Here is a 26,979-nt window from a genome sequence, read left to right on the forward strand (position 1 = left end):
TTTTAATTATATGAGGACACATACCAGCCGCAATCTTGAGGGGCCATCCCCACGTAAAGGCCGGTTATTTTTACATGATTGTTATTTATCGCTTTATGTTGTTTGTCTTTTAATAATGCGTTTCTTGAACAATGCATTAATGATTATCACTTTTCTATATTATACATAAATATCAAGATTTCAAGTGTATTCTGTCTTTTCCCACCTCTTTACTTAGAGGAGGAGCAAGATTTGTATTTTTTTTTTTTTAATATATCTATATTTAAATGTTTTATGTAAATTTCAAGTTATACATTCTCTCTTTTTCTACTGATGTCATTTATACATCTCTAACGGGATTCACACCATCAGCATCAACATAAAACACGGTAGCTGCCTGGAAGGAGTGAGCGTTTAAAGGGTTAAGGTTGGCGCCAGTAAAATCCCCGCCAGAAGATTGTGCGGCCTATTGTGTCTGCACGTCGTTGTGGCCCTCCCATCCTTGCGCAGGTTGACGTCGTGAGCGGCGGATTGGGGCGGTTTTCGGTGAGAAGGCGCTTAGCAGTTACACCATCACCACCGGGCAAAGACAAACGCCAGTTAGAAAGGTATTCTATTTATTTGGGGTATTAGGAGAGCAATGTTTTAGTGGGTTTAGGACGGAGGGGGCGGTGGCTGTTCTACAAATAATTGTACAATAGAGCGCATTGTCTGATGTAGCTTCGGGAAGTAGGTTTAACATTAGTGGACGGAAAACGTAGAGGGCTGAATAGCGGTTAATGAAAACTGACAATTTGGTGGCTGGTTTCTTTATCTGAATTATTTCTGTCCTTTCTCTTTACCACTGATAACAATGTAGTCTGAGCAGGCGGGAAAACTATGAAATGGTAGCAAGCGGGGCCTATTGAGTGCTACAATTCGTTCATATACTCCCCTTATTGGACCCTATTATAACAAAGTCCTTTAGTATGTTCGTAATTATAACCCACCGATCCATTCATATGCTGGTCTACAGACTCGCACAATTCTCCATAGAACGTAAATATGTGATGATTTTTTTTTTTTAGTAACAGCGGTAATGCTAAGTGAACTATACTACACATTTCTATAAGTGCTATACTGAATGGATAATATATAAAGTGGGGTGTTTGCTATTGCTAGAGTTCTGTTTGTTTTCCATAACTTTCTATATGGTGCATTTAATCACTAAGTAGCCAGAGAGGGCTGCAGGTCATTGCAGACCTCGATGGCAGCAACGGGTTAAGATTGTATGTGTATGATGTTATACCTGCGTATTTACTAAAGCTTTATACATTTTACACACAGGCCTACATAGTTCTGCAGAGCGATAAGGTGACCGTAATTTTTTAGATGCAGGACAGTCTGGAGTCAAAGGTAGTAACTATATTTATATCGTTGTTCATAAAGTTATTTAAGTTTACACCATTCAAGGTACCTGATCTGGAGGACTAATGGCGACCATGCGTTTGTCCTGCATGTATAACTACTGAGCTCACGCTGCATTTCTCCCTGTTTAGGAGCCTGCGCATTGCAAACAGCTAGGCCGCTGCAGATTTGCTGTTACACGCTAGTTTATAATGCGCGCTTGTTTTGTGTCTTTAGCTGCCCTCATCTGAACGAGCCATGCTGAGAGATAAAAAGTAAGAGATGGCGCGCATCGCTTAGTTTAACAGGCTGCATTACCTGTGAGTGGCTGATGCGTGTACACAATACGTTTAAGGGCGCATGCGCAGGTTTCTGTTATCCTCATTCACAAACCCTGGAAATATACATAACGGATATAGTTTGGATAAATGAGTTTATCAGAGGGAAACCAACTTTACCCTAAGTGATTGCTGCTAGTAACATCAGTAACGCATTAAAATAGATACCGAGTATCCTTGGTGTACTGTTAAGTTCTTTCTACCAACGCACGCTGCGATATAGGTGCTGCTCTATCAAAGCTTGTTTTCACTAGTCAGTATATTGCTCTGGGGTGGATATGCCATTCAAATTTGAAATGGTTGGGGGTACATGAATTCTTAGTGCCTGCGAACAGATATTAAACATGCTATGGAAAGAAATGCACACTTTGGTCAACGCTAAATATTCTTCAAATTAAGGTGTGTGTATATTATATATATATATATATATATATATATATATATATATATATATATATATATATATATATATATATATATATATATATATATATATATATATCAATCACGCCATGGTTTTGTGCTTTGACATTATCTGCCTGGCAGCTTATTTTAGTAACATATGTTGTATTGGTCATAGTGCATATTTGCTGTGCAAATTACATGTTGCTATGGGCTATTTCTAATGTTTTAAAAACCGTGCCTCAAAACCATTAAGAATGTATATTTTAATGAGCGCCCGGTTTTTAAAAATACTATTAAAAACAGGGACACTTTCATTCAAGGGACACTGAACTCCAATTTTTTCTTTTGTGATTCAGAGAGAACATGACATTTTAAGCAACTTTCTAATTTACTCCTATTACATTTTTTTCATTCTCTTGGTATCTTTATTTGAAATGTAAGTTTAGATGCCGGACCGTTTTTGGTGAACAATTCTGGCCAGAGTTCTGAACAATAAAGTTAGATGCCTTCTTTTTCAAATAAATATAGCAAGAGAACGAAGAAAAATTAATAGGAGTAAATTAAGAAGTTGCTTAAAATTGCATGCACTATCTGAATCACGAAAGAAAAAAAATGGGTTTAGTGTCCCTTTCATTAAACTTTACTTTGCAGTTTGTTTTTTTCCAAATACTTAAAGGGACATGAAACCCAAAAATGTTCTGCCGTTATTCAGATAGAGAATACCATTTTAAACAACTTCCTAATTTACTTCTATTATCTAATCTGTTTCATTCTATTGGTCTCATTTGTTGATAGAGCAGCAGTGCACTACTGTTTTCTAACTGAATACATGGATGAGCCAATGACAATCGTTCTATTTCTGCAGCCACCATTTTTAGTATCTAGAACCTAGGTTCTTTGCTGCTCCTGAGCTTACCAAGATAAATCTTTCAGCAAAGAATAGAAGGAAGCAAATTAAATAAAAGTAAATTGGAAAGTTGTTCAAAATTTGTATTCTCTCTCTGAATCATGAAAGAAACAGTTTGGGTGTAGTGTTCCTTAACTTTTTCTTTAGGAAACCCAGACCGGCGATCCTCTGCCCGCAGCTCCACTGTACTTACCTCATGAATGATGAAACCGGCTTCCTCCAATCGTTGTGTGGCCTCACGAGATGGGACACTCCAGGTGCACACCATGATTGGTGGAAGCCAGTTTCGTCATTGCTGAAGTACAGAGGAGCTGCAGGCGGGGTTTCGCCAGTCTGGGTTTCCTAAAGAAAAAGGTAAGTATTTACATTGCAGCATTATTTTTTTTTATTTTTTTTAAGTTTAATGAATGAAAGAGCCCCTGTTTTTAATAGTATTTTTAAACACCGGGCACTCATTCATTCAATGTTACATTCACTTTAGCACATCCTTGTCAAATTGTTCAAACATGTAGGAGCCAGTTTGTACATATGATGTATAGTTTTTGTTTAAAGTACAGCCACCCCCCAAAATATGGTTATAAAAGTGATGGTAAATCTGTGAGTTAAAAAAAAGCTAGGATTTACCATCACTAAACAAAAGTACCCTTTCTGCGCAGCGACCTTCTTGCTATACTCAGCGGCTCCGGTCACCCACAGCACCCAGTTTTTTTTTTTGTTTTTTTTCTCCAATGATATTTCCACTTTTACAGTGTTTGTGTATGCTAACACGGCTATTGGTTTAGAGGTGGAAAAGTCACCTCATTAAGAGTGCTGTGTCCTGGGTTGGCTGGAGCTGTGGAGTTTAGAGAGGAGGCCACAGCACAGAGGATACGTTTAGCCCCCTCCCCCCAAAAGCTGACTAAGTACTGCTTATTTTTAATGATGGTAAATCCTAGCTTTTATTATTTTTATTTTTTTTTAATGCTTGGGTTTACTAATACGTTAAACACATCTCATGCTGCTTAATGTTTCATTGAAACAGAACTTGTAATGCTTTTTATTATTTTGGTCCTTTAACTTAATTGCAGCGTTTCCGCACACTCCAGAAATGCGCATATATCTATCTCAACAGCAAAGGAAGAGAGGAACAACGTTCAAGGGCTGTCACAGGACTGTAAAAAATGCATATTTTGCTAACACAATTACTGTTTAAAAAGCTTTTAGAACATTTTTGTGTCTATGCCGATCTTCTGCAATTCAGTGATTTATTTATTGTGTAATTAGTTTTCTTTAGTCCCTTTTAACTATAGCAGAATATGTCAAATTTTCATGTCAGGTTTTTAATAATCCTATTAAAAACAAGGGCACTTTAATAAATCAAAATTGACATTTCTTCAAAAACTTGCCTTTTAATCCTGAAAGCTGCTCCATCGATTCCCCCGGCCGTCGGAAGCCTCTGCTTACATCAGAAATAACAAATCCGGCTTCCTCCAATCACGGCGTTCCCTCCCCCGGGGGGGATCATAGCCTGAGGAAACGGCGTAATTTGATTAAGCCAGATTCGTTATTTTGGACCCTCGAGGGCTTGCGACGGGCGGAGAGAGCGCTGCAGCGGCTCTCAGGATTAAAAGGTAAGTTTTTGAAGAAAACGCTTAAAGTCAATTTTGACGAATTACAGTGCACTTGTTTTTAATAAGATTATTAAAAACTGCACTAATTCGTCAAAATTGACCTTCACTTTAAGCAACTTTCTAATTTACTCCAATTATCAAATTTTCTTTATTCTCTTGGTATCTTTATTTGAAATGAAATGTTAGTTTAGTTGCCGGACCATTTTTGGTGAACAGCCTGGGTTGTTCGTGCTGATTGCTGTCCAGAGTTCTGAACCAAAAAAGCTGATGCCTTTTTCAAATACAGATAGCAAGAGAACGAAGAAATTGATAATTGGAGTAAATTAGAAAGTAGCTTAAAATTGCATGCTCTATCTGAATCACGTAAGAAAAATTATTTTGGTTCAGTGTCCCTTTAATACCCGTAGGACGTTCTATGCTGTCCTAACAGCACTGGGCTTTAACGCCCTTAGGACGGTATGGAATGTCCTCTGCTCTGTATTTTGAGGATAGGATTTTGCCCTCTCTAAGGGGAAGAGCTTATGGAACCTTATTTGAACTCTGGACTGAGCTATTAGTGCCGGTACTTATTTTCTTAGATGTACCTGAATAGGCTGTATCTGTAATTTGTTTATATTTATGTATAATTTAAATATTTTTATGTGACACGGTATGATTAACTTTTTTTTTTTTTTTTAAGGGGCAACTAGTTATATATTCTGCCCCACGATTCAATCCCGGCCTTGAAATCATGTGATTACATAGACAATTGCGTGATTTTGTTTTCCAAGCAAGTGTTTTCATTGGAACGTTGTTCCGATGTTAAACACTTGCCCAACGCATGAAGGGGTTAATTTGTTCCAGTGGTTTGCTATAGCAGTTCTATAGTATTGGAAACTACTATTTAAAGTGCAAAAATTAACCTAAACAAGCAGTTTTGGCTCTTTAGAACCACCACCTATAATGAGAACTTCTGTTCCTGAGCACTGTGTATTTATATCTATAATTAGAGAGGCTCTTTTGAATGGCTATGTGCATGGATGGGGGTTTCAACAACCAACACCAGCTACTTCAAATGCAAAATTAAAACCATGAACAGTTTCCCTTGTATTTTAATTATCTGCAGCTTGTTTAACGAGTAACTGCAGACTAACATTTACAGTACAGTGTCCTTTTAAATGTTTACCCAACATTGCAATTTTCCTGTTAATATCCACAAAATTCTCTGAGAAATAGAAAACCATCAGAATGAAATTACCACTATCACACAACAGCCTGTCAAAATACGAGCTGTCCTGAGTTAAATCTTTGTCCTGGTTTCTCCCCATTCTTTTAAAATACGAACAATAGTAATTTTATTTTATAGGGTCATTATATTGCAACAATTGAAAAGCTCCTAATTTGTTTGAGGGTTGCAACTGCCAAAAAAACGCTGTAAGTCTGTGCAGCAAGCCAATCGGCAGAGGCTATCGCACATCAAAGCTGTTTCAGTATTTGTGTGTGTTTTTTTGGGGGGGGTTCCCCCTCAAACTGAAGCACTTCAGAAAAGTGACTTCAGGGTCCCAACTCTTTTGCACTTCACAATAATGCCAAGAAGCTTTAAGGAGTCTGCATCCCTTGATATTTGGGGAAGGGAAAGACTACAGATTTTATATTACGGCGGGGGTGAATTAAATTTTGCAGGTCTTGAAATTCTAGTTTTAATACAGCCAGTGTTATCAACTCAATGTTCGGCCTTACATGCCAACATGCAACTGCTCTGCAGCGCCACAGTTCTCAGTGGATGCTGTTTTCTTCCACGGTCTGCACCTTACACTTCCTTGCAATAATGCATTCTGCTTTCTCCTTGTTGCTCAGCACACTTGCCCTCTTATTGAAGCACTGGCTGCAGGGATCTTTAGTTTCCAGGTACCTAGCTAGTAAAGGGTAAAGTACGAGGCAGCATGCAATAGACACCCAGCATTCTCCTCTGAAAATTGTGCCATCTGGGTGAGGGCAGTAGCAAACCTATTTACCCATGACATAGCTTTCTGTGTAACTGACTCAACTCCAGTTTTAAAGTGAATGTTAATTTTGAGTCTGAAGTGCCCGGTTTTTAAAAATTCGATAAAAAGCAGGGGCACTAAGTCATCAAAATTTACATTTCACTCGTGTTGTGAAAAAATACTTACCTTTTTAAACTTGACAGCTGCTCCAGCTTCCCCGGTCGTTGCAAGCCATTTCTGACGTCAGAAATGATGGATTGGTCATCCTCCAATCACGGGGACCCCCCCCGTGTCAATGTCTGATTCAACGCCGTGATTGGAAGAAGCCGGATTCCTCATTTTAGACCCTGGAAGAGGCTTTGCGACTGGCCGTGTAAGCCTGAGCAGCTGTCAAGATTAAAAGGTGTGGTTTTTTTTTTCCCCAACATGAGTGAATTTTAAATTTTCATGCCTTAAAGTGCCCCTGTTTTTAATCGAATTTTTAAAAACCGGGCACTTTAGTCTCAATTTACATTCACTTTAAATCAAAATACGTACAATTCTGGGTAAGGAACACATTTACGGGTAGATTAAATGATAGCACACTCATAGGGGTGTTTTAATTTTATTTTATTTATTTTTTTAACAATATTACAATGCTAATGGTTTATTTCCTTGTTTATAGTGCTGAAAATATGTTGCTATGTATGTTTCATTTAAAATATATCAGTGTATTGCTCTTGGGACTTAAATAATGTTGGTCTCACAGCTGTCTTCATGACCCACTCTGTTAAAACCCTTTTAAGACCTTTGACACGTAACATGCTGGCTATGCCCTGCTCTTAAGGGGATAATCCACAATTTTTTTTTCCTTCTCTATTAAAATGCAAGTAAAGCTAAGTAAACAAACACTCATGCAGGGTCACAATTGTATGTTATAAAAATAAAGTCCAACAAACGCACAGAAATCTGATATTGCTCTCCGATGAAGGCAGTAAACTAACGTCAAAGGGAAAGACACCTTGTCATTACAATACACTCCTGTTGTGCTCCTAAACAGCATGTTAGCAAAGTGTTAAAGTGACAGTCTAGACGCAATACATAAGTTTTATTGTCATTGATATATTTATTTTATTTTTCTGCAGAAAATGGGGAAGAAACAGAATGGAAAAGGAAAAAAGGTGGAAGAGGCAGAACCTGAAGAATTTGTTGTAGAGAAAGTTTTAGACAGACGTGTAGTCAATGGAAAGGTTGAATATTACTTAAAATGGAAGGGGTTTACAGAGTAAGTAAAAAAAAAAAAAAAGTGGTTTAATTCAGGATACAATGTTGCATGCTTCTACCTTTATAATAATTAAGAAGGTAACAGCACTTGAATTTAGCCTAAAAAATATTTAGCTGGCTCCAAACTCATCGTAGTCCTGTTTATGGATAAATTGAAGTTGTGTGCTTCATTCTACTCGGTTCTTGAGTAGTTAAATGGACATGAAACAGTTTTTCATAATTCAGATAAGAGAATACAATTTTAAACCACTTTCCAATTTACTTACTATATAATTTGCTCCATTCTATTGGTATTGTTGGCTGAAGAAGCAGCAGTGCATTACTGGGAGCTATCTAAAATGCATTGGTCAACCAATTACATAGCCATATATGCGTGGCAACAGATCAGCAGCTCCTAAATCTAGCTAGGTATCCTATTCAACAAAGAATATAAAGCGAAAAAAAACTAATTACATAATAGAAGCAAATTGGAAAGTTGTTTAAAATCACTTGCTCTATCTGAATCATGAGGGGAAAAAATGTGGGTTTCCTGTCCCTTTAACAGGACAATGTACCCAAAAATTGTTACATTTGTAAACACAATGGCAGAAATGAAGTATAGTGGTGCTGAACATTGTTTTAATCATGCTCTATTTAGAAAGTTTTTGTTTTGTTTTTTGTCTGTTTACAAATTACGTTGCCTAAACCCCTTAGAATATTTTCTGACTGTATGGCCAGTTTGTGCATGTGCTGTCCTCTCCTAAAGCTATTGCAACAAGCTGCCTGATGACCTGGGCGCACAAAATATTTTAATACATTGTATAGTTGTACTTGCTTAGATGCCATGGCTGCGCCTTTATTGCCCGCTAAACAAGAAAAATTCACTTTTAAAAATTCCTATGTAATGTCAGAGCTTTGACTGCAGACATCTCTAATTTTGATGAGACTGGGACAGGCTGTAGAAAGATATGGCGAGACAAGCAGAGAATTCACTTCAGCTAAACTTCTCACAGCATGTAGTAAGCATATCAGAATACATACTTGCAACAAAACAGATTCTCACAGCAGAAATATACGCTGTCTGCACAAATAGAGGTAAAAATTTCAGGTTGAATGATTTTGGTTTTGTTGCAAGTATGCAATTCTCATTATGCTTACAAGTCTTGGTGCTTCAGGTTTCAAGCAGGCTGTGAGAAGTTTAGTTGAAGTGATTTCTCCTTGTCCTGCGCCATCTTTCTACAGCCTGTCCCAGTTTCATCAATCTTCCAGAGAGCATGTCTGCAGTCGAAGCTCTGACGTTTATTACACACAGGAACATTAAAAGGTGAAGCATTTTCATTAAAGGGACACTGTACCCAAAATTTTTCTTTCATGATTCAGATTGAGCATGAAATTTTAAGCAACTTTCTAATTTACTCCTATTATCAAATTGTCTTCATTCTCTTGGTATCTTTATTTGAAATGCAAGAATGTAAGTTTAAATGCCGGCCCATTTTTGGTGAACAACCTGGGTTGTCCTTGCTGATTGGTGGATAAATTCATCCACCAATAAAAAAAAAGTGCTGTCCAGAGTACTGAAACCAAAAAAAAGCTTAGATACCTTTTTCAAATAATGATAGCAAGAGAACGAAGAAAATTTGATAATAGGAGTAAATTAGAAAGTTGGTTAAAATTTCATGCTCACGAAAGAAATATTTTGGGTACAGTGTCCCTTTAAGCAAGAATTAGAGTATTTGTGCAGGCAAATTTCTAATGTTCATTTGACATAGGAATTTGCATACAGCCTATGATTGTACTAGGGGCTGCCATCTTGGATAACAGCTAGTCTAGCATACCCACCCTCCAAAGGTTGAGCTTCACCATCGGACTCTGCAGCAACGGGTGGAAAAGCAATAGCATAGTGAGTAGTAACCATTCTAGGGTAGTTGTGCCCAGCATTTTAATGTCCCTTTAAAGCCTTGTATACTAAAGAGAACCTAGAATAAAAAACACATTAAAAAAAAAAAAAGTGTACTAAGCCTAAAACTACCCCCCCCCCCTCCTGAAAAAAAAATCTAGAACCTTAAATGGACACTAAACCCAATTTCTTTTTCAAGATACGATGAATCCACGGATTTCATCCTTGTGGGATATCGCCTCCTGGTCAGCAGGAGGAGGCAAAGAGCACCACAGCAGAGCTGTATAAATAGCTCCTCCCTTCCCTCCCAACCCAGTCATTCTCTTTGCCTGTGTTAGTAAGATAGGAGATGGAAAAGTGAGGTGTTAGAAAAGAAAAGATTCTTCAGTCAAGAGTTTATTATTTTTATTTTGCAGTATGTTAATACTGCTTTGTCCTGGGGTATAGCTGTGTTCCTTTTCAGTCTGAGTCTGTTGAAAGAGCTTTGGTGGCTTTATAGCAATGGGAACTTGTGAGACATACTTAAACTCACTGCGCCTCCTATACAGTATTGCTGCCCTAACCCTGGAAATCCTGAGGGGCTTGTATCAGGAATTTTATTCATTTCAGAGGTCCATATAGAGAGATGGGACTCCTCAAACCGGCTGAATTGCCTTGGCTGTCAGGCAGCAACATGAGGTAAGTGCTTATTTTTTTCCTAATCTGTTAGAGGAAAATGGAGCACTTAAACTGTCAGTAAACATTAAAAATGTTATATAATTCTGCACATAGTGCAGAATTATATTAGTGTTATCGTTATAAAAGTTTATAACGCTCCTCTGACAGCAGGAGCAAGCTGCACTTAGTGTTATGGCGCGGTCGGGCCGGGCTGTGACCATACAGCTGGCCCGATGCTCTGTGTAATAAAAACAGACCCGCTCAGAAGAGCGCAGAGAGGGGGTCTGAAAAACTGACAATTTTTAAAAAAATTAAAAGGGAATATAAGCTTTTATAATGATAGCACTAATGTTATATAATTCTGCACTATGTGCAGAATTGTATAACATTATTTTTTAGGTTTACTGTCCCTTTAATTACACTTCATTAAGAATTTACACAGTAAGCTTATAGCATTATATTATAAGCACTTGGGACATTATTCTCTCAGAGGATGAGACAGCATGTTGCAGGCACTGGGGCTGGCAGACAGGCTTTAATGGTGGTTCCCACATGGCTAACTTTTTTTTTCTATGTGAAACAGGCGGTTAGACACGCCCACAAAGGGATGGGGCCTAGTTATTGGCGATTTTTGCTTTGGCCTAGCAGTACAAGGTTTCAACAGAGTTCCTCAGGATCCCTGCTTCACTAAAATACACAAGCGGGTTTTTAGGACAGTGATCCGTTTTTCTGCTGCATCATTCTTAACCCCTATAGATCCAGAGGGACAGTGTGCATAACAACGGTCAGAGGGTCAGGTCGGCGCCTCAGCAATACTGCTGAGGTGTAGGGGTGTATTTTTCATTTGGAGTATCAGAAACATTGTTTTGAACGTTTATTTCTTATTGCAGTAAAAAAAGTTACGTTTTAAAGTGACATTTTTTTGTTTTCATATTATTGCATTGTTTGTTGTGCTTCAATATGGACCCAGGAGACTCGCAGAGCTCTAATTGCTCCTTATGTCTTGATGCTAATGTGGAACCACCAATCCCTTTTTGTCCCTCATGCATTGAGGGCTGAAAACGGCAGAGAATTGCTTTTTACTGAGCAAAGCCTTTCTACTATAGATACTTCTCAAAAGAGCTTTCTCCCCATACGTCTCAGTCTATTGCGCCCGCTCAATCAGTGTCCTGTACTACTGCTTTAGCGCCCACAATCACTCTAAAAGACATAGCTTCCCTTATGTCATCTACTATCAATGATACGTTGTCGGCCTTTTCCCCCCCTACAAGAGGGTAGTCGTAAGGAAGGTTAGACAATCTAAGTGAGGGTGCAGAGGCTACCGATATACCTTCCCAACCTGAGGAGGAAGGCAATAAGGGTTTATCTGAAGGGGAAATTTCAGATGCAGGGAATTCAATACCTCAAGTAGATTCAGAGGTGGTGAATTTTAGATTAGGCTGGAACACCTCCGTATGCTATTAAGGGAGGTTTTACTTACACTAGATACTGTAGTCCCATGCTAGTGATGGCTCCTACAGGTACCAACAAGTTGGACAATAATGTTGATATTCCTGCCTTTTCAGAGGTTTTTCCAGTTCCCCAGCTGACTTCGGAAATACTCGCTAAGGAATGGGAGAGGCCTGGTATTCCTTTCTCTCCCTCACCTATGTTTAAGAATATGTTCCCAGTAGAAGATACTTTTAAAGAAATGTGGCAGGCTATTCCTAAGGTGGAGGGCCCTATCTCCAACCTGGCTAAGAGAACCACTATTCCCATAGAAGATAGCTGTTCGTTAAAAGACCCTATGGATAAAAGATTATGGGGTATACTTAAAAAACTTTATGTACATCAGGGACTTCTGATGCAACCTACTGCCTGTATTACCGTCCCGGGTGCGGTGGCATACTGGATAGACAATCTAAATGAGTCGCTTCAGTCCGAAACTCCCTTTTTCGGTCCTAGCCCGCAGGGCCTTATGGCTAAAGCCTTGGTCCGCGGATGTCTTCTAAGACTAAGCTCCTTACTGTTCCTTACAAGGGTAAGACCTTGTTTGGACCTGCTCCCGCAGGATAAGATTAAACTTGAAGGACGACAGACTAATTTTTGTTCCTTTCGGAATAACTAAGGAATTGCTTCCTCTTCCTCCACCAAGCAGGAACAACCTAAGCCTGCATGGAGGCCCAACCCTTCTTGGAAGCCCAAGCAAACCAAGAAGCCTGAAATTGGAACTAAGTCAGCATGAAGGGCATGCCCCCAATCAGAGGCCGGATCTGATAGGGGGCAGACTATCCCTTTTTGTTCAGGCTTGGGTGCGGGATGTTCAGGATCCCTGGGCTTTAGAAATAGTGTCCCAGGGGTACAAATTGGAATTAAAAAATGTTCCCCTTATCGGCTGAGATCTCTTCTGGCGGTTCTTCGACCGCAGGGCATTGGAGTGACGCCGTATCTGGACGACATTCTAATTCAACCACCATCATTTCAACAAACCAGATCCCATACCAACCTGGTATTATCCTTCCTGTTAACTCATGGGTGGAAGATAAATCTGGAAAAAAGGCTCCTTGTTTCAAAGTACAAGGGTAACCTTTCTAGGGACCACAATATATACCCTGTGGATGAAACTTTTTCTGACAGAGGTCAGGAAAACAAAGTTGTTGCATACCTGTCGTGCCTTTCAGTCCACTCTCCGGCCTTCGGTGACTCAATGTATGGAGGTTATTGGGCTGATGGTGGCGACAATGGATATCAGACCTCTACAGCTAAGCATGCTGAGGCAATGGAACGGGGATTATACAGACTTGTCTCCTCTGTTAACTCTAGATCAGGAGACAAGGGATTCTCTTCAGTGGTGGTTGTCTCTGGATCGTCTATCCCAGGGAACCTGCTTTCGCAGGCCGGCTTGGGAAATTGTGACAACAGACACCAGCCTTCTGGGGTGGGGAGCTGACTGGAACTCCCTGAAGGCTCATGGACTTCGGAGCCAGTCAGTTCTCCCTATAAACATTCTAGAACTGAAAGCGATTCTCAATGCACTTCTGCCATGCCTCGGTTAGCCGCGGCCAAATTTATCGGGTACCAGTCGGACAATATAACTTCCGTGGCTTACATCAATCATCAGGGGGGAACAAGAAGTTCCCTAGCGATGACAGAATTATCCAACATAATTCAATGGGCGGAGACCCATTCTTGTTGCCGGTCAGCGATCCACATCTTGGGAGTAGACAATTGGGAGGCAGATTTCTTGAGCAGACAGACGTTCTATCTGGGGGAGTGGGAACTCCATCCGGAGGTGTTTTCCAAACTGATCCTCAAGTGTGGACAGCCGGAGTTGGATCTGATGGCGTCTCAAAGGAATGCCAAACTTACGAGATACGGGTCGAGATCCAGGGACCCCCAGGTGGAATTGATAGACGCTCTGGCGGGTTCCTTGGAACTTCAATCTAGCATACCTGTTTCCTCCATTTGCACTTCCTTGGGTAATTGCCCGGCTCAAACAGGAGAGGGCGTCGGTGATACTCATAGCACTGGCATGGCCTCAAAGAATTTGATATAAGGACCTGATAGAGATGGCATCTCTACCACCTTGGAGACTGCTGTTGAGGAAGGACCTTCTCATTCAGGGTCCCTTCCTTCATCCAAATCTAGCTTCTCTGAAGCAGTCTGTGTGGAGATTGAACGCTTAAATTTATCCAAGCGTGGGTTCTCTGATCTGGTCATAGAGACCTTGATTCAGGCTCGTAAGCCTGTAACTAGAAAAATCTACCATAAGATTTGGCATAGATACTTTTATTGGTGTGAATCCAAGGGCTATTCTTGGAGTAGATAGGATTCCTAGAGTTTTGTCTTTTCTCCAGGAAGGTCTGGAGAAGGGTTTATCTGCTAGTTCCCTAAAGGGTCAAATTTTTGCTCTATCCATTTTTGTTTCACAAACGTCTAGCAGGTATACCAGATGTTCAATGGTTTTTGTCAGGCCTTGGTAAGAATCAGGCCTGTGTTCAAACCAGTTACTCTTCCATGGAGTCTTAATCTAGTTCTCAAAGTTCTTCAAGGGGCTCAGTTTGAGCCTATGCATTTCTTAGATATCAAGTTGCTATCTTGGAAAGTTATTTTTCTGGTTGCTATTTCCTCTGCGCTACGAGTCCCAGAACTCTCTGCGCTACGAGTCCCAGAACTCTCTGCGCTACGAGTCCCAGAACTCTCTGCGCTACGAGTCCCAGAACTCTCTGCGCTACGAGTCCCAGAACTCTCTGCGCTACGAGTCCCAGAACTCTCTGCGCTACGAGTCCCAGAACTCTCTGCGCTACGAGTCCCAGAACTCTCTGCGCTACGAGTCCCAGAACTCTCTGCGCTACGAGTCCCAGAACTCTCTGCGCTACGAGTCCCAGAACTCTCTGCGCTACGAGTCCCAGAACTCTCTGCGCTACGAGTCCCAGAACTCTCTGCGCTACGAGTCCCAGAACTCTCTGCGCTACGAGTCCCAGAACTCTCTGCGCTACGAGTCCCAGAACTCTCTGCGCTACGAGTCCCAGAACTCTCTGCGCTACGAGTCCCAGAACTCTCTGCGCTACGAGTCCCAGAACTCTCTGCGCTACGAGTCCCAGAACTCTCTGCGCTACGAGTCCCAGAACTCTCTGCGCTACGAGTCCCAGAACTCTCTGCGCTACGAGTCCCAGAACTCTCTGCGCTACGAGTCCCAGAACTCTCTGCGCTACGAGTCCCAGAACTCTCTGCGCTACGAGTCCCAGAACTCTCTGCGCTACGAGTCCCAGAACTCTCTGCGCTACGAGTCCCAGAACTCTCTGCGCTACGAGTCCCAGAACTCTCTGCGCTACGAGTCCCAGAACTCTCTGCGCTACGAGTCCCAGAACTCTCTGCGCTACGAGTCGAATCTCCATACCTTATTTTCCACTCAGAGATGGTAGTGTTTAGGAAGAAAACCTAATTTTGTTCTAAAGTCTTTTCGGATAGGAACATTAACCAAGAAATTGTTGTTCCTTCCTTGTGTTCTAATCCTTCTTCCCAGGAGAGACTTCTTCACAATTTAGATGTGGTTCGGGCCCTGAGGTTTTAGCTTCAGGCGACTAAGGACTTTGGTCAGTCCTCTACTTTGTTTGTTTGTAGTGTTTTCTGGCAGACATAAGGGTCAGAAAGCTATGGCTTCTTCTCTCTCTTTGTGGATGAAGAGTATCATACGTCTTGCATATGAGACTGCTGGGCAGCACCCTCCTCAGAGGGTTACGGCTCATTCCACTAGGGCTGTGGCTTCCTCGTGGGCATTCAAAAATGATGCTTCTGTTGAACAGATTTGCAAGGCTGCAACTTGGTCCTCTCCACACTTTTTCCAAATTTGATACTTTTGCCTCTGCTGAGGCTGTTTTTGGGAGGAAAGTTCTTCAAGTAGTGGTGCCTTCTGTTTACGTTCCCTGTCTTGTCCCTACCCTTTCATCCGTGTACTATAGCTTTGGTATTGTATCCCACAAGTAAGGATGAAATCCATGGACATCATATCTTGAAAAAGAAAAGCAAATTTATGCTTACCTGAAATTTATTTCTTTTTCGATACGATGAGTCCACGGCCCGCCCTGTTCTGAGACGGGTTATTCAATTTTTGTTAAACTTCAGACACCTCTGCACCTTGGCTTTTCCTTTCTCTTCCTAACTTCGGTCGAATGACTGGGTTGGGAGGGAAGGGAGGAGCTATTTATACAGCTCTGCTGTGGTGCTCTTTGCTTCCTCCTTCTGACCAGGAGGCGATATTCCACTAGTAAGGATGAAATCCGTGGACTCATCGAATCAAAAAAGAAAGAAATTTATCAGGTAAGAATAAATTTCCTTTTTTTTTTATTTTTTTTTATTCAGAATGCATGCAACTTTCTAATTTACTCCTATTAATTTTTCTTTGTTCTCTTGCTAGCTTTATTTAAATAGCAGGAATGTAAAGCTTAAGATCTGTCCCATTTTTGGCTGAGTACCTGGGTTATGCTTGCTTATTGGTTTGCTAAATGTAGCCACCCATAAGCAAGCACTATCCAGGGTGCTGAACCTAAAATGTGCTGGCTCCTAAGCTTTAAATTCCTGCTTTCTTAATGATAGCAAGAGAGCAAAGAAAAATTGATAGAGCTTGCAATTTTAAACATCTAATTTACTGCTATCTGAATCATGAGAGAGAAAAAATTTGGTTTACTATCCCTTTAAATGCGGCTCAAGGGTGGCTGTCTTCTTCTTCCTCTATGTATCTTCGTACTGTCTCTGCAGCACACCTGAGCTTTGAATACCTGTTTCTCCTATATTGAAGCTGTACTAGCAGGTTTAGTGGGGTTTTTTAATTTTAATTTTTTTTTTCATTAATTTTTCAAGCCAGCAATTAGATTTGGCTTTTTTTCCTGTTGGCTGATTTTAAATAAAAGCTTCTATTGGTTGGTTTAAAAACTGTCCATAGAACTTCCAGGACACCCCTATAAAAGGGGGAAACTGGCATTAAAGCTCAGTGTGCTGTGGGGACAGCATGAAGACACATCCAGAGGAAGAGGATGGTCGCTACCCTTAAGGAGCTGGATTCAAGGATGAGTAAAAACTTGGGTTCTGGTGGTGTTATTGCTGATGCATGTTTACTCTATCTGAATGAGTTTGTTTGTTTTGGCTTTAAAGGGACATGATACCCAAAAAAATTCCTTCTTGATTCAGAGAGTAATAAAACAACTTTCCAATTTACTTATCTAATTTGCTTCATTCTCTCGTTACCTTTTGTTGAAGAAACAGCAATGCACATTAGTGAGCCAATAACTTGAGGCATATATGTGCAGCAACCAATCAGCACTCCTTAGTCAATCCTAGTTATCCTTTTCAACAAAGGACACCAAAAGTACAAAACAAATTTGGATCATAAAAGGTATATTGGGAAGTTAAGAATTTCATGCTCTGTTTGAATCATAAAAGAATTTGGGTTTCATGTCCCTTTTAGTTTCCTGCAGTGTTTAGAATCCACTCTAGCCTCTAGGGACAGTGAATAAAACACTTTTACCAACAAAAAAAGGCAAAATTATGTGAAAGTACATTAAATTTTTACTGTGAATACTTAAAGTGAAAGTAAATCCTAGCTTTTTACAAACGCTAGGATTTACTATTGAAACAATGGGCATTTTCATTCATGAAGTATAAGATACTTCATGTAGAAAGCTCCTTTATTTGTTTCTACCGATCACCGCTCTTAGCTCCTACAGCAGCCCACTGCTAAAAAAAAATTGGCTAAGAGGTGAAGTTTTACCTCTTAGCCAATAGCCGTGCGGTAAAACCGGCTCCCATGGGTGCTAAACCGGATTTACCGCACAGCTATTGGCTAAGAGATCACCTCTTAGCCAAATTTTTTTTAAGCCATGGGCTACTGTAGGAGCTAAGAGCGGCGATCAATTGAATCAAAGGAGATTTCTACATGAAGTATCTTATACTTCATGAATGAAAGTGCCCTTTTATTTGTTTCAATAGTAAATCCTAGCGTTTGTAAAACGCTAGGATTTACTTTCATTTTAACAATTTTGCAGATTTAAAAGGACGTTAAATGCTAAAAACACTTTATAAGCATAACAGAGGTTATTCCTTGCCTCCCTCTTTGTGCCAGTGCTGACCTGTGTGCACATGTGCATCAACTTTCAGATACATGCAGTATATATTAGGTTCCATAATTGCAGCACCTGTGATTAGAGGGAATGTTAAGTGTCCTTTTAAGTTTAATGTTGTTGTACCTTTTTTTTATAGAAGTACTATGTGTCAAATATATTTATTTTCCTCCAGTGCAGACAACACATGGGAGCCAGAGGAAAACTTGGACTGTCCAGAGTTAATTGAAGCTTTCCTCAATTCTCAGAAAGCTGGCAAAGAGAAACCAGATGGCAAAAGGAAATCTATATCTGATAGCGAGTCTGAAGAAAACAAATCAAAGAAAAAACGTGAATCTGTAAGCTCTAATTTTATAAGGAGAATTGTATTGTAGGGCAGGGTATGTTACTGTTTAACAGTGAAATGTTTCAGGCTTCAGAGAAATATTTTGCTCTATATGCAGATAATTTTGATGTAAAACACACAAAAATAAACCTAAAAATAAGTTCTGTGCCGGACCATATGGATTTTTTCCTGTAAGATTTTCTTTAAAGGGACACTGTACCCAAATGTTTTGTTTTGTAATTCAGAAAGAGCATGCAATTTTAAGCAACTTTCTAATTTACTCAAATTATCAATTTTTCTTCGTTCTCTTGCTATCATTATTTGAAAAAGAAGGCATCTAAGCTTTTTTTTTGGGGGGGGTTCAGTACTCTGGACAGCACTTTTTTATTGGTGGATGAATTTATCCACCAATCAGCAAGGACAACCCAGGTTGTTCACCAAAAATGGGCCGGCATCTAAACTTACATTCTTGCATTTCAAATAAAGATACCAAGAGAATGAAGAAAATTTGATAATAAGAGTAAATTAGAAAGTTGCTTAAAATTTCATGATCAATCTGAATCACGAAAGAAAATTTTTGGGTACAGTTTCCCTTTAAGGGTATATGAAACCCAAATTCTTTCTTTCATGGTTGAGCATGCAACTTTTTATTTTACTCCTATTTTTCTTGGTATGTTTATTTCTAAAGCAGGAATGCAAGGTTAGGAACTGGCCCGTTTTTTTGGTTCAGTGTTTGCTTAATTGGTGTTTACATTTAGTTAAATGAGAGAAAATTGGGTTTTGTATTCCTTTAAAGAAATATTAAACCGTAAATAGATGCTACACATGATATATTTACAGCAAATATTAGCCTTAGAATATGTATCTTTTTTTTTTCAATTGTATTGTTTAAATATTAATGTAAGTGTAAAAGTTTAGCTAAAGTAATGGGCGCTGCCATGTTTGAAATAGTTTTCTATTTATCTGTCTTCTGTGGTGAAAACGCACACACTGCAGTAGTTTGTGTAAACAAGGCTTTGTGGAATCCCACTCAACCTTGTTTGTTAGTCAGTTTGTATCTGTGATTGTTTGAAGTAGGACAGTTGGTTTTAAACTCTGACATAGTGGAACAAATTTCAGAGTTAAATGGACAGTATACACCAATTTTCATTTAACTGCATGTAATACATTACTAAAAAGCAGAATATGCACAGATACGGATAAAAATCCAGTAACAGTTTAAAACTTAGAAGCTCCCAGTTTAGCTCTGTTTAAAGGATTACCCTGGGACACCCACTGAAATTGTGAAATATTCACACTCCCCCTTCCTCTGCATATGAAAAGACTCTTTACACAAACAGGAGCAAGCTGTAGTAGGTATACTACGTCTGTATTCTCAAACTTTAGGGCTTGCTTAGCAGTGTTAATTAAAAAATAAGCTAAACTTTTTTTTTTTTTAAAAAAACCTAAAGGTTATATAAAAATCTACAAAACATTTATGCAAAGAAAAATAGTGCATAATGTCCCCTTAAAGTGAAACTAAATCCTAGCGTTTTAAGACGTAGAAAGCTCCTTTATTTGATTCAATCGATCGCCATTTTTAGCTGCAACAGCAGCCCATGGCTAAAAAATTTTTTTGCCTAAGATGTGACTTTTTCACCTTAGCCAATAGCTGTGCGGTAAATCCGGCTTGGAGCCCGTGGGAGCCGGATTTACCGCCCTGCTATTGGCCAAGAGGTGAAAACGTCACCTCTTAGCCAAATCATTTTTTAGCCGTGCTCTGCTGTATGAGCTAAGAGCAGCGATCGATTGAATCAAAGGAGCTTTCTATGTGAAGTATCTTATAATTCATGAATGAAAGTGCCCTTTATTTGATTCAATAGTAAATCTAGGATTTACTTTAAATTATAGGAGAAAGGGGACCAAATAAAGTATATTAAAAAAATAAAATTACTACACAATTTAAGATTTTATATTACAATATCATACTGTTAAATATCCCCTTTAAGCCAGTACAGGTATACCTCACTTTACAGCGCTTCGCTAATACAGCGCTTTGTGGAGCTGAAGTTCAACCTCCAAGGATTTTGAAACAGACTGGCACCATTTTGTTATGCTTAGTTCACTCTGTTTACATCATTACAGTGCAATCTGTGTCTCAGTGTTATAGTCTGGCAAATTTTACTACTGTAATTGTCACTATTATACAGGTACAGAATTTATTGAATACTGCGCTGTGCTAGTGTTAAACTAAACGTAGCACTATTGCACCCCTAATATGTTAGTACAAACTTGTTTTCATGTTTTTAAACACACTGGCAAGTGAAAAGAAAGCAAACACTGCCTTGTTTCACTTTAAGGCGGTTTTCACTTTACAGCGGGGCTCCGGTCCCTAACCCGCTGTATGAGCGGGATATACCTGTATAACAATCTGAAGATTTGAAAAATATTTGACTACAACTACCAAATTGAAGAATGCCCATGTTCACTAGACAGAACATTTGTTTTAAGTGGTCTTTTTGTGACTATTTGAATACCTTTTTTAGCTTTGCATGTTTTCTCCCCAGGCTTAAAGGGACATGAAACTCAAAATCTATAATATAGATATAGAAAATAATTTGAAACAACTTTACAATTTATTAGTATTTTAATTTGCTTGTTATACTTTGTTGCCAAAGCAACAATACACTACTGGGGGCTAGCTAAATGCATTAGATGAGCCAATAACTTCAGGCATATGTGCAGCCACCAGTCGGCAGCTCCTAAGCCTATCTAGGCATCATTTTCAAACGCAGGATATCAAAAGAACAAAACTAATGTAATAGAAGTAAAATAGAAAGTTGTTAAATATTGTGTTTAGTCCTGATAGAAAAGCTGAGTTTCATGTCCCTTTAACCCTTTTTGTAATTTAACTTAGAAGCAAATGTTTGTTTTCTAGGTTGACAAACCAAGAGGGTTTTCTAGAGGTCTTGATCCAGAAAGAATAATTGGAGCAACAGACAGCAGTGGTGAACTTATGTTCCTTATGAAATGGTAAGTAAATGCTGCACAAATATTTACTAGCGCCGTTCCTTACGTTGTAGTAATTTAAATTTTCTTCTTAAATGGGAAGAGTCCACAGCTGCCTTCATTATTTTTGGAAATTCAGAACCTGACAACGAGGAGGCAGACACACCCCATTCAAAGGCTTAAAGGGACAGTCTAGTCAAAATTAAACTTTAATTATTCAGATAGGACATGTAATTTGAATCAACTTTCCAATTTACTTTTATCAAATTTGCTTTTTTCTCTTTGTATTCTTAGTTGAAACTAAACCTAGGCAGACTCATATGCTAATTTCTAAACTCTTGAGGGCTGCCTCTAATCACAGGCTTTTTAAATTCCTTTTCAACACAGACTAAAAGTACACGTGGGCCAAATAGGCACAGTTATTTAAGATTTAGCCCAACACAATGCAAACTGCAAGACAATAGATAATAAACAGTCAGTCATGTGATCAGGGGGCTGGAAGAAGGTTCCTAGATACAAGGTAATCGCAGAGGTAAAAAGTATATTAATATAACTGTTATGCAAAACTGGGGAACGTGTAAAATGGATTATCTATCTTTTAAAACAAATACAAGTCTATGGTAGACTGTCCCTTTTTATTTATTTTTTTATATTTTTATTAGTAATCCAAAAAGGGTACATAAATAAAAAAAAAAAAAGGAAGAAGGGAAGGAGCAATCAGAGCAGAAATACAACACAAATTTACATATTAGGGAATTATATATACACATTTTAAGCTTCTTGAAATAATAAACAAATAGCTTCCTTAGACTGTCCCTTTAAATACCTACCCCATTTCCCTCATCCCCCAGTCATCCTTTTGTCTCAGGAGGTTGGCAGAGAAGTGTCAGAAGATTGAAAGGCTCTCATGAAGGGTAGTTTTCTTCGAAATGGGGCTGGAGTTTAACGTAAGCCTGACAGCCTCTCAGTTAGAGCATGGGTGAAAGTTCGGAGATGCAGAGTTTCTGCAAAACCATCCCGACTCATATATTAACAGCTCCTTGGCAATCCGCATTGACTAGTTTTGCTGCCTGCCTTTATTCACTTAAGTCCATGTCAGAAGCGAGGCTACTATCTGTCACACTTGAAGGGCTGTGTCCCTGTTCCACAGCATAGATTCCGGTAAGATTGTTTCATTTTATTTCAATACTTGAATGTAAATTTTAAATGAAAGTCAGGGTCCCAGTGGGACTCCTTTATCTTATGGAATCAAGGGTTAATATCTCCTGAGGGGGTTATTGAACAGGGGGGACTTTTAATCATGTTTGCTATGATTTTTTTTTTTTTTTTCTGCTATTGTGTAGTGTTACTTGGGCTCGTGGCTATTCAGACATAACGGCTTATTTCATCAGTTTGCGTGGTCCAAGGGGCTGGCATGCTTTTTTTTTTTTTGGCTTACACGTTGCTGTATTCAATTTCCGCACTGTGACAGAGAGAATCTGTTTGTTTACTGTCTGGTTCACAGGAGGTATAAGGTGCCGTTAGTGTTTGACCATAATTGCAATCTCCAAGTTATGAAGGATTCAGATTATTTTTTTTTGGAGACGGATATCTCCGATTCGAAGTATACATCTTAAGAAGAGTAGGAGTATGGGTTATCCATGCCCATCAGTTATGTTCCGATTGCCGTTCTAGAGTACTCTTCCCCGGACTCAAAAAATTTAGAGTGCGCTGAGCCATCCGCCCCTGAGGATTCTATGTCAGGCTTACATCAGTCAGGGAGGAACAAGGCGTTCCTTAACGATGACCGAGGTAGCCAAGATATTTCATTGGGCGGAGGCCTATTATTGCTATCTGTCGGCGATCCGCATCCTAGGGGTCTGGGAGGCGGACTTTCTGAGCAGGCAGACCTTTCATCTGGGGGAGTGTGAACTCCATCCGGAAGTGTGTTCTCCAGCCTGATTCTCCAATGGGGTCAGCCAGAGTTAGATCTCATGACGTCTCGACAGAATGCCAAGCTCACAAGATAAGTGTCGAGGTCCAGGGACTCCGAGGCGGAACTGATAGATGCTCTGGCGGTTCCTTGGACCTTTTAGTCTAGCATACCATTTTTTTTTATTTTTTACCCCCTCAGTTTGCGCCTCTTCCTTGGGTCATTGCTCGAATCAAACAGGAGAGGGTTTCTGATCTTTGCTCCGGCTTGGCGTCGCAAGATTTGGTATGTAGATTTGGTGGACATGTCATTACTGCCACCTTGAAGACTTCGTTGAAGGACCTTCTAATTCTAAGGGAATTTCACTCTAGTTTCTCTGAGGCTGACTGTTTGGAGATTGAACGCTTAATTTTGTCTAAGCGGGGTTTTTCTGACTCATGGAGTAGTTAGAATTCCTAGGGTTTTGTCTCTTCTCCAAGAAGGTTTGGAGAAAGGCATATCGACTAGTTCCTTAGTTATTAAGTTGTTATCTTGGAAAGTTTTTTTATTTCTTGTTGCTTTTTCCTATGCTTGTAGAGTGTCAGTTCTCGGCATTGCAGTATGAGTCTCCTTACCTTATTTTCCATTGAGATAAGGTAGTTTTATGTACTACATTAGGATTTCTTCCTACTGTTACTTCTGATCTGGACATTAATCAGGAGATTGTTGTTTCTTCCTTGCGTCCTGATCCTCCTCAGAAGGAACGAATCTGGACGTGGTCTATTTTTTTAAAGTTTTCTCCTGCATGCTTTTTAAGGATTTTCGTCAGTCTTTTCTTAGTGGTTTTCTCAGGAAAACGTAAGGGACACAAAGCTACGGCTACTTTCTATTTGACTGAAGAGTATATTCAGTGAGGTAGCTCAGTTGGTAAAATGCCCTGATTAAAAAAAAAAAGCCTGTCCAAAGGTCCCGGCTGGGCCGACTCAGCCCTTCATCATTCCAAGGTCGATAAAATGAGTACTATTACATATGAGACTGCTGGACCGCAGCCTCTAGAGTTACGGCTCATTCCATGAGGGCTGTTGCTTCCTCATGGGCATTCACAAAGGAAGCTTCTGTGGAACAGATTTGCAAGGCTGCAACTTTGTCCTCTCTTCGCACTTTTTTCAAAGTTCTTTAAATTTGATACTTTTATTTCAGCTGAGGCCGCATTTTGTGAGAGAGGTTCTTCAAGCAGTAGTGCCTTCCGTTTAGGTTACCTGTCTTGTCCCTCCCGTATCTGTGTACTCTATCTTGGGTATTGAATCCCATTAGTAATTATGATGATCCGTGGACTCATCGTGTCTTTAAAAAAGAAAATTTATGATTACCTGATAAATTTTATTTTCTGTTTTGACATAAGTCCACAGCCCGCCCTGTTCTTTTAGACAGGTTGTGGGTTACTGTAAACTTCAGACACCTATGCACCTTGGCTTTTCCTTTCTCTTCCTAACTTCGGTCGAATGACTGGAGTGGGAGGGAAGGGAGGAGCTATTTAACAGCTCTGCTGTGGTGCTCTTTGCCTCCTCCTGCTGACCAGGTGGTGAATATCCCATAAGTAATGAGATGATCCGTGGACTAGTCATGTCCAAGAGGAAATAAATTTCAGGTAAGCATACATTTTCTTTGTTATAAAACGAATAAAACGACCTTGCTTGTGCTTACCCTCACTAATGACGCACAAAAGCAAATTATGTAACCAGCAGATGTTGCAAGTCAAATAACTTGTTTAGACCAGGGCTCAACAAACCCAGGTGCCAATGAGCCACTGAATCTTAGAATTTTACCCCTGGCACCTTAAAGGGACACTGAACACAATTTTTTTTTTCTTTCGTGATTCTGATAGAGCATGCAACTTTCTAATTTACACCTATTCATTTGTCTTTGTTCTTTTGCTTTATTTGAAAAAGGGCATCTAATCTATTTTTTTATTTTTTTTTGGTCAACCATAGAAAGCACTTGTTTATTGGTCGGTGAATTTATCCACCAATCGGCAAGAACCCAGTTTGTTCACCAAAAATGGGCCAGCATCTAAACTTACATTCTTGCATTTGAAATAAAGATACGAAGAGAATGAAGACAATTTGATAATAGGAGTCAATTAGAAAGTTGTTTTAAATTGCATGCTCTATCTGAATCACGAAAAAAAAATTATTTGCTGGCCCATGGGTTCTACATTTTTGGTGTCTTTTTGTTTTTTTTATTATAAGGAGCACTAAACACCTTTTTATTTTAAATAAATATCTAATGAAACAACTTTGCAATATAATTTATTTTGCCTCTCTTGTAATTTTAGCTCTGCAAATTGGGGATGGTGGCTAAACACATTCCTCTTGTCTTTGGCTTTTTTTTTTTTTTTACCAGCGGTGTTCAGTTAGCCTTAAAGGGACATGAAACCCAAAATTTTTCTTTCATGATTCAGATAGAGAATACAATTTCAAACAGCTTTCCAATCTACTTCTATTTAATTTGCTTCTTTCTCTTGTTATCCTTTGCTGAAATATTTATCTAGACAAGTTCATGTGCAGCAGAGAACCTAGGTTCTAGCTGTTGATAGGTCACTGCATATATAAACTGTCATTGGCTCACCCATGTGTTCAGTTAGAAACCAGTAGTGCATTGCTGTTCCTTCAACAAATGATACCAAGAGAATAAAACAGATTAGATAATAGAAGTAAAATAGAAAGTTGTTTAAAAATGTATTCTCTATCTGAATCATAAAAGATTTTTTGGGTTTCATGTCACTTTAAGTAATGCATTGCTGATGGTTAATTAATTGTATTTATTTGCATATAATTAAACAAATTTCAGCTTAAAACAAAACCACATATCAATCCCCCCTCTTTTCTTTACTCTTACAGGAAGGATTCAGATGAAGCAGATTTGGTTCCTGCAAAAGAAGCCAATATGAAATGTCCTCAGGTTGTAATTGCATTTTATGAAGAGAGACTAACTTGGCATTCATGTCCAGAAGATGAAGCACAATAAGAGTACTATAAAAAAAAAATTTTTTTTTTTTTTTTTAAAGGAGTTATCAGACTTTTGAAGAATCTGTACTTAAGGATTTGTTTAAGTTGTTTGGATAAAACGGCGCCAGTAACTTTGCTAAAACTGGCCCGGCGACTTATACTATATAAAGAGCCTTGAATACATGGAAGGGATATGCTAACATTAATTAATCACTTTAATTTCTATGTTGTCATTTTTTATTTTTGTTTTTTTATGCATGTTTAGGTTTTTAATTCAACTATAAATGTTGCTGTTTTACTGCTTCTTTCACTCTTAAATACAAAGTCTGGGGTGGATCATGCAGTAGTAAGACGGGTCTATTTATATATATTTCCTCTATGCAGGAACAGAACATGCATAAACGCAAACCATATACAGCTTTACAATGGCAATACAGGAATAGAAGGATTATTTAATGTTTTGTCACATGTCCCTTTAAACGTTTCTTTTCCAAGGCTCTTTATAAACCTTGTCTACTGAAATCTGCATCTATATTGCAAACTTGCAAGTGTTTTAGTAGCCTTCTGTTGATGTGCATGTTAATACTTTAATAGTCCCTGTCTTTGCCCTATTTTTCATTAGTGCCAGTCTGTGCTTCACTGGAAGCTGCCTGGAAATAACTTTTGTAGTACATGGAATGTTACCTGACTGTATATTGTTTACTTCATTGTAAATACTGGTGAGCAGTGTTCAATAAATAGTTTTATATTCTCAAGTGTTACATTATTTGCTATAATATTGGTGAAA

The 26,979-nt window shown here is 39.1% G+C and overlaps 1 protein-coding gene across 2 annotated transcripts; it reads left to right on the forward strand.

Moving 5' to 3' along the window:
- Positions 1-452: 452 nt before the first annotated feature.
- CBX3 (chromobox 3) lies at positions 453-26,947 on the forward strand. Of its 2 annotated transcripts, XM_053714162.1 has the most exons (6): positions 453-587; positions 1,306-1,374; positions 7,714-7,853; positions 18,156-18,318; positions 21,223-21,317; positions 26,085-26,947. In XM_053714162.1, exons 2-6 carry the CDS (start codon positions 1,351-1,353, stop codon positions 26,209-26,211), a joined length of 549 nt encoding a protein of 182 aa, XP_053570137.1. In that variant the 5' UTR covers positions 453-587; positions 1,306-1,350; the 3' UTR covers positions 26,212-26,947. The 2 variants fall into 2 exon arrangements, with proteins under 2 accessions (XP_053570137.1, XP_053570138.1); XM_053714163.1 differs by lacking the exon at positions 1,306-1,374.
- Positions 26,948-26,979: the final 32 nt, after the last annotated feature.

The sequence above is a fragment of the Bombina bombina genome, chromosome 5, assembly GCF_027579735.1.
Source record: "Bombina bombina isolate aBomBom1 chromosome 5, aBomBom1.pri, whole genome shotgun sequence".
In the NCBI taxonomy this organism is placed as follows: Eukaryota; Metazoa; Chordata; class Amphibia; order Anura; family Bombinatoridae; genus Bombina; species Bombina bombina.